This window comes from Kogia breviceps, chromosome 7 (genome assembly GCF_026419965.1).
Source record: "Kogia breviceps isolate mKogBre1 chromosome 7, mKogBre1 haplotype 1, whole genome shotgun sequence".
Classification (NCBI taxonomy): domain Eukaryota; kingdom Metazoa; phylum Chordata; class Mammalia; order Artiodactyla; family Physeteridae; genus Kogia; species Kogia breviceps.
In genome coordinates this window covers 116,140,624-116,153,261 of record NC_081316.1, presented here as the reverse complement: position 1 = coordinate 116,153,261, position 12,638 = coordinate 116,140,624, and the positions used below count along the sequence as shown (strand labels likewise).

The 12,638-nt window shown below is 38.7% G+C and overlaps 1 protein-coding gene across 3 annotated transcripts in view; it reads left to right on the top strand.

The window, feature by feature from the left end:
* ARHGAP32 (Rho GTPase activating protein 32) overlaps positions 1-12,638 on the top strand; it is a 274,258-nt gene that overhangs the window by 187,868 nt on the left and 73,752 nt on the right. For all 3 annotated transcript variants that reach the window (XM_059069744.2, XM_067039316.1, XM_067039317.1), the window contains 3 exons: positions 1,451-1,543; positions 2,418-2,540; positions 4,097-4,174. In XM_059069744.2, coding sequence (XP_058925727.1) covers positions 1,451-1,543; positions 2,418-2,540; positions 4,097-4,174 — 294 coding nt within the window. The remainder of the gene's footprint in view (positions 1-1,450; positions 1,544-2,417; positions 2,541-4,096; positions 4,175-12,638) is intronic.

The following is a 12,638-nucleotide window of genomic DNA, read 5'->3' as shown; positions in this document are numbered from 1 at the left end:
CCTCTCCCGTTGCGGAGCACAGGCTCCGGATGCGAAGGCTCAGCGGCCATGGCTCACGGGCCCAGCCGCTCCGCGGCATGTGGGATCTTCCCGGACTGGGGCATGAACCCGTGTCCCCTGCATCGACAGGCGGACCCTCAACCATTGTGCCATCAGGGAAGCCCTGAACATGTGGTTTTTAAAATTAATTTTTATAATAACAAACCTTAACAGCTGGATTACATGCAAAATAGACATAGATGAAGAGAGAATTAGTGAGCAGGAAGAGCAAGCTTTGTAAGAACACAGCCCCAAAAGGGACAAAAAGTTGTGAGAGAATTGTTGGGAATCACAGAGAATAGATCCAGAAGTTCCTATAAGTTCCTATTCCTCTTGTAGGAGTTATAGGAGGAGAGAGTGGTTGGCAGTAACTAAAAATATAATAAATTCCCCTAAATTAATAAAGGGCCTGTTTTCAGATTAAATGGGTCCATTAAGTGCTAAATATAATAAGTGAAAAGACACACATCTAGAAACATTGTGGTAAAATTTCAAAATGCCAAAACAGAGAGGAAACCCAAAAGGCTTCTGGAGAGCAACAACAAGGTTTTTATCAAAGGAACAAGAAATATATTGGCGTTAGACTCCTTGGCAGCCACAGTGGATGCTTGAAAACAGTGGAAGTCCTGAAGGGAAGGCATTTCAAATCTCTAGTTAATTCCCAGGCGATTATGCAGTGAGGGCAAAGTGGAGACTTCAGTCATGTAAGAACTGACACCGCGACAAGGTCTCAGGAATGTCCTAAAACCGCAGATTCTTTCGCACCATAGAAAGCCTGGACGTCTCTCTGCCTCCTTTTCTCTGTCTGCCTTGTCTGTTGTGTATTTCTTTCTCAGACTGTCTCAGAACATTATGACTCCCAACAGGGACCAGGTTCTCATTTCTTTTTAAGCCAGCAGCCAGACTGAGTCGAAATTTTGTGTCACGGTTCCTAATTCCTGCAGCAACTCCTGTTAGGTCAGCTAATGTTGGGTCCCATTCCTGGACCCATCAGTTGACTCGTGGTGTAGGATCACGTATGAACTGTCCTGCTATGGCTGGGTGTGTGAAGACTGCAGCAGGCCTTGCAGAAAGCATTTCAGAGTAGCAGGGGGAAGACGGGTGGAAAAGCAAGTATGTCTCTGCTATCGTTTTACATTTTCAATACAAAAATAGAAAGAGAAGGCATCCAAATTAGAAGCTGTACAGTATTATAAGCCCTGATGATGAGGGGCTAAAGTGAAAGTTCTGCACCAAACAGGAAGTTATGTAAGTGCCTGTAGTGTCAGTTCATGGAACTGTTAAGCCTCTGTGAAGAACCTCCGTAACTATGAAAATGCATAAAAATCTGCAGATTTTTTTCTCCCAGTTTCTTTGACAGAGAGTGTAGTATCTTTATTCTGTTACCACTGAATCTTCTCTTTTTCTTTAGTCAGTCACTCAGATGCTTATGGCTTACCTGTCCCGCCTTTCAGCTATTGCTGGCAACAAGATCAATTGTGGACCTGCCCTTACTTGGATGGAGGTATTAATCCAGTTCATCTTATATTAAAGTTAATTTTTAAATTATCTACTTACGAAATTTAATATTAATTTTCATAGCTGTTGAGTTTCAGGAATTGAATAAACGGTGCTTATTCTCCTCTTCTGGAAGATAGATATGTGATACATTAAATATTTTTCATCTCAAATCTTTCTTTGATAATTCAGGAGGCTAATTTTAATATTATTTTATGAATCACAATGACACCTGTTATTTTTGTATTTAATACATTAATGTATATACATTTAGCAAGGTATATGTATATATATGTGTATATATATCTAATTGGCTTAGTAACTAAAAATAGTTTTTTGTCATTGATGAACAAGAGACAATTAACCTTTTAAAGAGTCTGATTTAAGAATGTCTTGAGTGATAGAGTATCCTCCTGTCAATAGGTTAGATTTTTCTCCTTAATTTGCATATGTAGAGTTACATTATTCTCTCCTCTCAGTGGAAATTGGGAAGGCAATGAAAAGTAGAAAGGATATAGACCTTAGAGCCGGGCAAAACTTGCCCTGAGATCTTGATTCTTCATTATTGGCTGTGTGATCTGGGACAAATTATTTAACCTCTCATAATTTATATAGCCTCCTTTAGCTTTAGCATCTTCATCTTTAAGTGTTGATAATGATGATAAGTATCTTTTAGATACTTACGAAGATTAAAGGACGTATGTTATATGTACAATACAATGACTGGCATATAGTAAGTACTCAATAAGTGGTGGGTTTTTTTTTTTTTAATATTCTTTGCGTTATGGTTTTTCTAAGTCAAGTTGAATTGTATAGATACACAAAGAAACTTGCAAGTCCCATGTCTTTAACCATCTCAAAGTACATTTTCTTTGTCACAGATTGATAATAAGGGAAATCACCTTCTAGTTCATGAAGAATCATCCATTAACACTCCTGCTGTTGGTGCTGCCCATGTTATCAAGAGGTACACTGCTCGGGCCCCGGATGAATTGACCTTAGAGGTAAGTGACTAAAGATGCTGTGTGTTAGCTCAGTCCCTGCTATCTTTCTAGCCTCAGTTTTAACTGTTGCAATCATTTCCTTAATGAAAAGCACCAGGTGTCTGTGCATCATTGTCTTTCAGCCTGGCATGCCATCTATTTTTATTTTAATGACTGTACTCATTCTTGAAAATTCAGCTTAAATGTCTCCCATTTCTTCTAGGAAGTCTCCTTGCTCTCCTTCCCTCTACTCCATGGAAATACATACCCCCCCAGAACCTGCACTGAACTCATTCTGAGCTGTTCTCAAGGCTTATCTCTGATATGTCACTTACTACATTCAATCATAATTGTTCTCCTGTTTGTCTCTGTGAGCTTCTTGAAAGCCAAATCCTCTTTTGTCTTTGTGTTTATAGCACCTAAAAACAATATCCAGTGATAGTTTCTTCTCATTGTTCATAGATTGAGGTAAAGACCAGATGAAAAGTGAACTGAACATTTCTTGCTATCAGATGCAAAAAGGAGGGGAATTAAGTTTCTTCCTTTAATATTGGCTGATGAGAGACCAAAGAAAATGCTGGCAGTTATTCAGTTTAAGAGGAAAAAAAGTATAAATTTTTACTGTATGGAATTCAAACTGTTCTCAAACTAAACTTTTGGCTCTATACACAGAGGAATCCTTGGTCTTGAAAGATTCCATGTCTGTTAGCTAATATGGTTTTGTGAAGAGGACTTTCATGACTGGAAAAATTAGTTGTGAATATACAAAAAAAGTTCTTAAAGCAATACTGTGTACATTAGCAACATTGCTCTGAAGTGCTTAACTGGTTTATCACAGAGATCATCAGTTATTTTGATTGAAGAATACAACTCCCTTTAAATATATTACTAAAAACTATTATTGCCATTTTCATACTCACAATTTTGAAAAAGTTTGTACAAACTCATTAGTTTGTCTTTTAAAGTGAAGAAAGTCAGCTATTTAGTGGGAATGTTATATTGAACCATCTATTAAAAGAAATGTTGTTATCATTCAGTTTTACATGTACTAAGAATAACCCAGTAATTGTAGACATCTTAGAGCTTTCCTATATGATAAAATAAGATATGTCAAATGTTTAGCACAGTGCCTGGCACATGGTAAGCACTCACTAAATGTATTAACAAAAGCTGCTGTTGTTCTAAATATGAGTATTTAAAATTGCCTTTTAGATTCACTAAAGTGAATCTGATCACCTTTAGTAACAGCAGTTAACAGAGTATTTTAACAGAAGTGATGATGGTATGATGCCTGATGTTCAGACATCTTATGCTATCGATCAGGTTTTCTGAAGTTACTACAGGTGTTAGTTGGACCACAGTCTTTGTGCTGCTTAACTTTTTGTAAACCTCTCCTTAACAATTGGTTAAGATTATTACATTCCTTATAGAAAGAAGTGTTAATGTTTTACCAGAAATAATGAGCCAGAAAATAAGATAGTACTTTACCCTTTTGTTACAGTTAAGATTTAAATTCTAGGCAGACAATTGCTTTAAAAATTGCTTTAAAACATTTCACTTAAATTTTTTTCTCCTAGGTGGGAGACATTGTTTCTGTTATTGACATGCCCCCAAAAGTGTTAAGCACATGGTGGAGAGGCAAGCATGGATTTCAGGTAGGCAACAAAGAATTTGGTGTGGAAAATTCAAAGATCGTTTTTTCTTTCAGTAATATTTCTGTTTATAATATGTGCTGGCAGTGGACTTTGTCATCAGAAATTTTGTCTGCAGTGATAAAAAATAATGTAGATGATATTAGACTTGGGTTTCCTTTTCGAGTTACTGTTGTGGTGGTTTTGATCTCCTTCTTCTTTCCTGTATGGTGGTATAGCCAAAGTGTGAGCAGAATCACATGCCTGGTGAACACTTTTAGATTATCGGGACTGTGACTCTGCCTTGCTTTTCACAGTGGTTTAAAATAATAAATCACATGTGTTTTCTCTCTAGAATTAAGTCAGTGTGATCAATGTTTTTTTTAATGCATTGTAACTGTTAATGTAAACAATGTATGAATTGCAGAATAACAGCAGAATCTAAAGCTCTTTCTTTTTCCCTATATGCCTAAGTAATTTGAGACCTGATAAAGGCATATTTTAGATTGACTAACACTAATTTCCATAGGATAGAAAGGTTTCCTTTTATCTTTTAAAACTATCACTAGAAGAGCATCTAAAAATACCTTAAAATTGTATCCTGAATATATTTGTTCTCTATTTATAAAACTGTTCCTAAAATGCTGCATAGATTAAATGCTCATGCTGTACAGTTAGAAATATTAATAACTATCATATAAATATATTGAGCTTTAAGTGCATATAAAATAAAAGCTATTAGGTTTTTATAAAATGTATTTTATCAAAAAATAATCATACAGTTTAAAACAGGATAGCATGATGGTTAAGAGCATGGGTTCTGGTGCTAGGTTGCTTGGGTTTTAATCTTGTGTTATGTTGAGCAAGTTATTTTACTTCTCTGTGCTTTAGTTTCCCCAATTGTAAAATGGGGATTGTAGGACTATTCTTAATCTCATAAGATTATTGTAAAGATTAAATGTGTGAGGATAAAATATGTAAAGTATCTAGGGCAGACCTGATACATATTTTTCACTCAATAAATGTTGATTTTTAAATGTAAATAATTCAGTTTTTTATTTTGCAGATTTAAGTTTATCTCTTTATCTGTTATAAAAGCATTTATAGCAATTTAATTTGATGATTAAAAGCAAAAAAATCATCTTTATTATCCCACAAATTTTCTTATTTGTATAATTTGCAGTCCTTCTTTATCTGTGCTCTGATTTCTTAATTGTTATGAATAATTGGTGCTTCTGATTAAATATAAAACTAAATGGAAAACTGGTGTTACCTCTTTTTCTTATTAAGAGGTCAATTCTCCATGTTCATGGAAATGAGCTATAAATGTTAGGGTCCCAAAGATGATCAAAAAGTAAATTTGGCTTTAAAATGACAGTTATGTTTTAGTCTTGATATTGCTACCTTTCTTATAATCTTAGACAGGTCACTTGCTTTCTTTGGACTTTAGTTTCTTCTTCGACGGTTGCACTTGTAATCCCGTTAGTCGTTCTTAACGTTTTAATTCCATGATCGCAAGATAGCAGGTTTTCCCTTCTTTCATATAACAAATATTTATTGAGTTTTGACTCTGTGCTAGGTATAGATTTATCTTCCTAACTCTTTTATTTAGAGTTAAAAATTAGTTTATTCCCCAAACAAATTATTTAATATAAAAACAGGTTTTTAAACTTTCAGGACTAATTTATATTTGATAATGAAATGTTTTTCATACAGGAATGCTGGTCTGTTTAGACCGTGTTGGAGTATGACTGTGAGAAGAGGAGTTGATGTGGGGGCATGGGGGTACCCATGAAACCAGCAGCAGGTCTTTAAATGTCACTATCAAAACTTCATTTTAAAAAGGAACTGGGGGCTTCCCTGGTGGCGCAGTGGTTGAGAGTCCGCCTGCCGATGCAGGAGACACGGGTTCGTGCCCTGGTCCGGGAAGATCCCACATGCCGCGGAGCAACTAAGTCCGTGAGCCATGGCCGCTGGGCCTGCGCGTCCGGAGCCTGTGCTCCGCAACGGGAGAGGCCACAACAGTGAGAGGCCCGCATACCGCAAAAAAAAAAAAAAAAAAAGGAACTGGGACTTCCCTGGTGGCGCAGTGGTTGAGAGTCCGCCTGTTGATGCAGGGGACTGGGGGTTCGTGCCCCGGTCCAGGAGGATCCCACGTGCTGCGGAGCAGCTGGGCCTGTGAGCCATGGCCGCTGAGCCTGTGCGTCCGGAGCCTGTGCTCCGCAAGGGGAGAGGTCACAGCAGTGAGAGGCCCGCGTACCGCAAAATAATAAAAATTTAAAAATAAAAAAGGAACTGAATACTTTAAGGGAAGAACCCACACAATTCAGTCCTCCTCTCTTCCGTCTCCAAGTACAGTCACACTCTGAGATACTGGGGTTAAAGGCTTCAGCATAAGAATTTGGGGAGATATTATTTAGCCAGTCCTGGATGGCTAGGTGGGTGGGGCCACTCTTAGGGCTGGCTTGAAGGCCTTTCCTGGACTCTCTCTCACAGACTTGATACAGAGTAGGGCCCTGCTTGAGCCAGGCTGGCTCCCAGGCCAAGGGCAGGCAGAGCATAGGGCTGTTGGCCATGACTGCAGAGGGCTTGAGGGCCTTGGGAGGAAGGAGCCCTGGGAATGGCTGCTTCATGGGTGCCCCTCCCAGCCTCACTGTCCTCAGGCAGCATCTGAGAAGGGGCCCAGTGGTACTCACAGGCTGGTACAGGGCCTTCGTTTCATTCATGGCAGAAGGCCCTCTGGACACTGACACCATGCCCCGAGGCAGGACGAGGAGGACAAGCAGTACTGGTCCCCTCCTCGGGGCCTCTCAGATGACTGGGAGGTTCTGAGCCCAGCAGGACTCCCTAGGAGATCTAGGAGGGGTTCCTGGAGGTGGTGACTTTGAAAAATGCAGAGTCTTGTGCATGTCTTCAGAGGAGAGGATGTCCAGATGACCTGGGTAGACCGGCTAGACGTGAAGCAGCCATGTGACCGGTTAGCCAGCTTGACCTGTCCTGGTCACACAGATGGACTCTGTAAACTGAGCTTTGTCAGTGAGCCATGAAGGAGGAAGCACAGAGGCAGGAAACCTGTCTTCTTGATAAAGTAGCAGGAGATGAGGGGCTGGGCTTGGCCTTGGGGTAGTCTGGACAGTGGTCTTCCCAGAATCAAGGCCATTTAGAGGTGACCACTCTCGGGAGAGAGGGTGAAGGGGAGCAAAGATGTGGGCTGTTGCATCCCAGGGTGGAGGCCAGCTCTTAGCTGTGGCGCTCTGACCGCTGAAGGGACGTGCTCTGGAAATGTGGTGTTGGCGTGCAGGCAGGTCTGCTCAACCTGATGTGTTTACAGCGTGTTATGTGGACTCCCCTTTCCTTTATTCTCAGTCTCGTGTGTCGTTTTCTCCGCCAGCTGTCAGGGCATTACAGGGTACACGTGGTGTGCGGAAGCCTTTCCCTCAGAGCCCTGTGAAATGATGCTGTGCAGTTGCTGGCTTGTGACTTTGTTTTATTTTTTTTATTATTTAAAAAATAATTAATAGACTTTATCATTTAGTACAAGTTAACAGAATAGTTGACCAGATAATACACAGAATTTCATATACTCCCTGCCCCACACATGTACACAGTTTCTCCTATTAACATCTTGCTTTACAATTCATTTAATAGAATTGGCAAAATGCTGAACTTTATTATCCACAAGCTGATTAGCAGAGTTTACCTACAGCACAGTGTAAGCACTCTTTCTAGAAAAGTGGTCTGAGGAACACTGGGGCCAGAATCACGAGGATAAGAATACAGTGTGTCAGTATCACATCCTCCTCCATAATGATGGAAACAGTTTTGGGGTTTGCTTTTTGTTGCCTTTAATGAACCAATGTTCATACATCATTATTAACTATAATCCATATTTTCATTAAGGTTCACTCTTTGTGATGTATGTAGTTCTGTGGGTTTTAACAGATGCATAATGACGCGTATCCACCATTACAGCTTCATGCAGAGTAGTTTCATTGTCCTAAAAGTCTCCTGTTCTCACCTATCCATCCTTCTCTCCTCCTGACCTCTGACAAGCACTGATTGTTGATTGTCTCCATAGTTTTGCCTTTTCCAAAACATCGTATAATTGGAATCATATGGTATGTAGCCTTTTCAAACTGGCTTCTTTCAGTTAGCAGTATGCATTTTAGGTTCCTCCATGTCTTTCATGGTTTGATAGTTCCTTTTTTTCATTGTCTAATATTCATTATTATGGATATGCCATAATTTGTTTTTCCATTCACTTATCACAGTGCATCTTGGTTGCTTCCAGTTTGGAGCATTTATTAATAATGTTGCTGTAAACATCCATGTGCAGGTCTTTGTGCAGATGTGTTTTCACCTCCTATGGGTAAATACCACAGAGTGCACTTGCTGTATTGTATGGTAAGGTCATGTTTAGCTTTGTAAGAAACGACCAAACTGTGTTTTAAAGTAGTTGTTACCGTTCTGCCTTCCCACCGGCAAGAGCAGTGATGCTGCTCTGCATTCTCATCAGCATTCGTTACTTCTCAGTTGTTGCTGTTGTTTTAACCATTCTGATAGGTGTGTGGTGGTATTTATTGCATTGTTCTCTGAATTTGCAAATAAAATTAGCCCAAGGAGTAGCATTTACCGGTACGGTTGAGGGCACTGTGCCGCCGCCTTCATCTCCCTGTGCCGCTAACTCGCTCTGCTCTCCCTTCACCGCCGGTTCTCAAACTTTTCCTTATACGCTTATGACGCGCTACGTGGGGAACGTGGTGAAACATAAAACCCTATGACCTAAGCCCTGAAATTCTGTGTCACTGGTGGTGGGATAGGATTAAGACTGCATTTTGATCGATGTGATTCCGGCCCAGGGGTTCCTCAGACCACTCTTCTGGAAGCAGTGCTTACTCTGAGCTGTAGGTAAACTCTGCCAATCAGCTGGTGGTTGATAAAGATCCGCACTGTGCCCTTCTGTTTTAACCTAGACCATAATTTTGCTGTGGGAACAGAAGGATTAGTTCATCCATGTGTTTAACTTACACTGTGACTGTGTTTCTTTTCTTAAACTTCTGGGGGTAGGAAGTGTGAAATTATATTAACTATAGTAATTTGAAATTCTGAAATCTTTTTTTTACTTGTCTTCTAAAGAGTATATTGAATCTTTTACCTCTGTTTCCTGAGGTGTTTCATCATATAATCTATACTTCAGCCAAAAAAAAAAACCTCTGCTTTTTCTTTCTTGTTAAAAATAAATGTCATCAGCTTTTGTACTTATCTGGGGACTGTGGTTGGAAATGTGAGGTGAGGTGAGGTGTCTGGAAAGTCTTTTTTTCTTATGTAAAAGTCATAACACAAATGTAAAATGTTAAAATCTTTGAGGATTATTTGTTTTTTAGTGCCATGTTTGGCAAAATTTTATCTGGGAGCCACTGGCATCAGAATGACCCAAGAAACATGTTAAAACCAGATATTACTAATCAGAATCTCCGGGAGTGGGGGCAGGAATTTGAATTTTATCAAGTTCCTCAGGTGATGAATAAGCACAAAATGTGAGAACCAGTGAGCCAGCCTCCCATTGTTTATCCTGTGCACAGATAAGGGAAGACATTAAACACAGTTTAGTGAGTGTTCTCCTCCCCACCCCACCCCCGAAAATCTTCTAAAACATATTTGGGATACAGTCAATCTAAGAGACAAAATACCATTTAGAGAGTGACAGAACTCTGTACAGCTCATGTTCTCTTGGTTCTCCACAAGATGATCAAGGATCGGCTATTTTATTTTTCAAAGTTACCCCAGAAGGTTGTGTGAGGCTTTCTGTGTACAATGACAGAGAAGCAAATCTTGGACAGTAAACATTTCCTCACCTCAGGAGTTTAATGTGGTTCCAAGTAGCTTATTTTCAGAAAAGTATTCTTTATCCCAAAGGGAAGATATTTCGAAACCTTGTCCCTTGTAGTAAGTAGTTTAATAAAGGAAGACAATTTACCCACTTATTTATATGAAGACCATCATTTTATGTACAGAATTCAAAGCTACACCTTTTCATTACTCAAAATTAAGTAGAGCACAATATTTCCTCTCCAGTTAAGTAATGGGAAATCACACACTGTAATTTTTCATCTGTAATGTTATAGAATTTCAAGGGAAGAGGGAGTATGTGGTACTCCAATATAAGGAATTGAAACACTTCTTGGTGCTCTTACTGTACTTTCTAAGTGCTTTCCATTAACCTTTAATTCTCACAGTCTATGAAGAAGGTACTATTATTACCTCTCTTTTACTGGCAAGGAAACTAAAGCAAAAGGAGACTAAACTACAAGCCCATTGTTATTTCGCTGTTTAGTGTCAGAGCTTAGGTAGAAATTTAGGCATTCTGGGCAAAGAACAGATCATAGTAGTAATTTAATGAACCAGTAGTGTCTTCTGTTTGTCTACATGTGTGAATCATAGATTTCTATATTAGAAAAGATGGTAGTGGATCATCTGGTCCTAAACTGTCATTTTAAAATTATAGAAATCCTGAGACAAAGGAATTTAGATAGATTGTTCTGATTTACAAAGGCAGTAAGTCAGTGATACAGCCAGAACACAAGCTTGGTGAGTTCCAATTTTGTATTTCCCCCCCCTTGGGTCACAGAAATATGTAAATTTTCTTAAATTATTTTCTGTTTTACTTATTGTAGTTTTTTATTTTTCTTATTAGTGCCATTAGCAGCTGCCACTGATGTTTAGAGAGAAATTAGTTTCTAGATAGCTCCTTTTGTTAAATTTGTAACATCAGAATATGTACTAGCAAATGATGCTTAAACATTCAGTTTCATGGAAATTGACAAAATGGCTTAAAGTAGTAGTTCTTAACCTCATCAAACCCTATACCCCCTTGTTATGATAAATAATTTCTAAAATCTTTCCTTATGATCCTGAAATGAAATTTACAAATGATATACCAACCTACAAACACAATTTCAAAAAAGTCAGTATAATTTTTCACATATAATATAAAGGAGAAATAAAAGGAAAGTAATTGTGTATTTAAAATACACAGTGTATATTTAAAATATATATACTTGGAACAACTGCATGGACGTCTTGTTATTTCATATCTAGTCCACAGACCAGTAGCATTAACATCAGTCAGAAAATATAAAACTCATTTGTGATAGCATCAAAACTATGAACTACTTAGGGATATATCAGAAAAGAGATACAAAAGATCTGTGTACTGGAAGCTACAAAGCATTTCCGAGAGAAATTAAAGAATATTTTCAAAATGAGAGCTATATACCCTGTGTATGGGTTGGAAGTCTTTATATTGTTAAGATGCCATCTCTCCTCAAATTGATCCCAATCAAAATCTCAGCAGGGCTTCCCTGGTGGCGCAGTGGTTGAGAGTCCGCCTGCCGATGCAGGGGACGCGGGTTCGTGCCCCGGTCCGGGAGGATCCCGCGTGCCGCTGAGCGGCTGGGCCCGTGAGCCGTGGCCGCTGGGCCTGCGCGTCCGGAGCCTGTGCTCCGCGGCGGGAGAGGCCACAACAGTAAGAGGCCCGCAAAAAAAAAAAAAAAAAAAAAAAATCTCAGCAGATTTTTTGTAGAAATTGATAAGCAGATTAAACAATTCGTATGGAAATGCAAAGGACCTAGAAAAGAACAGCCAAAACAAATTTGAAAAAGAAGAACAAAGTTGGAGAACTAACACTGATTGACTTGAAGACTCACCTATAAAACTGTAGTATCGAGAGAGTGTGGCATTAGGGGAAAGAGAGACAAGTAAGTCAACAGGACAGAATAGATTCCAGAAGTAGACCCACACATACATGGACTGCTTATTTTCGACAGAGGTTTAATGTCAGTTCAGTGAAGAAAACATGGTCTGTTTTACAAATGATGCTGGGACAGTTGGATATCCTTATGCCTCCAGAAATCCTTTGATTTATTTCTTGTACCATATGCAAAAATTAACTCAAAATGGATCACGTACCCAAAATGTAAAGCTTAAACTATAAAGCTTCTAGAAGAAAGCATAGAAGAAACTTCTGTGACTTTGGGTTAGGCAAAGTTTCTTAGGTGTAATATCAAAAGAACAACTCATAAAATAATAAATTGAATTTCATCAAAATTTAACACTTCTGCTCTTTGAAAGACATTACTTATAAGACAATAAAAAGACACACCACAGACTGGGAAAAAATATTTGTGATGATTATATCTGATGAAGGCCTTGTATCTACAACATATAAAGAACTCTGAAAATTCAACAAGAAAACAGAACTCAATTTAAAAAGTAGCAAAAGTGGGAACAGACACTTAACCAAAAAGATATATGATAAACAGACACATAAAGAGATGCTCAACATCAGTAGTCATTAGAGAAATGCAAATTAAAATGACAGTGAAGTCTTGCTGCATACTTATTAGAATGGCGAGGATGTGGAGGAATTAGAATGCTTACACAGTTGGAGGGAATGTAAGATGCTACAACCAATTTGGAAAACAGTTTG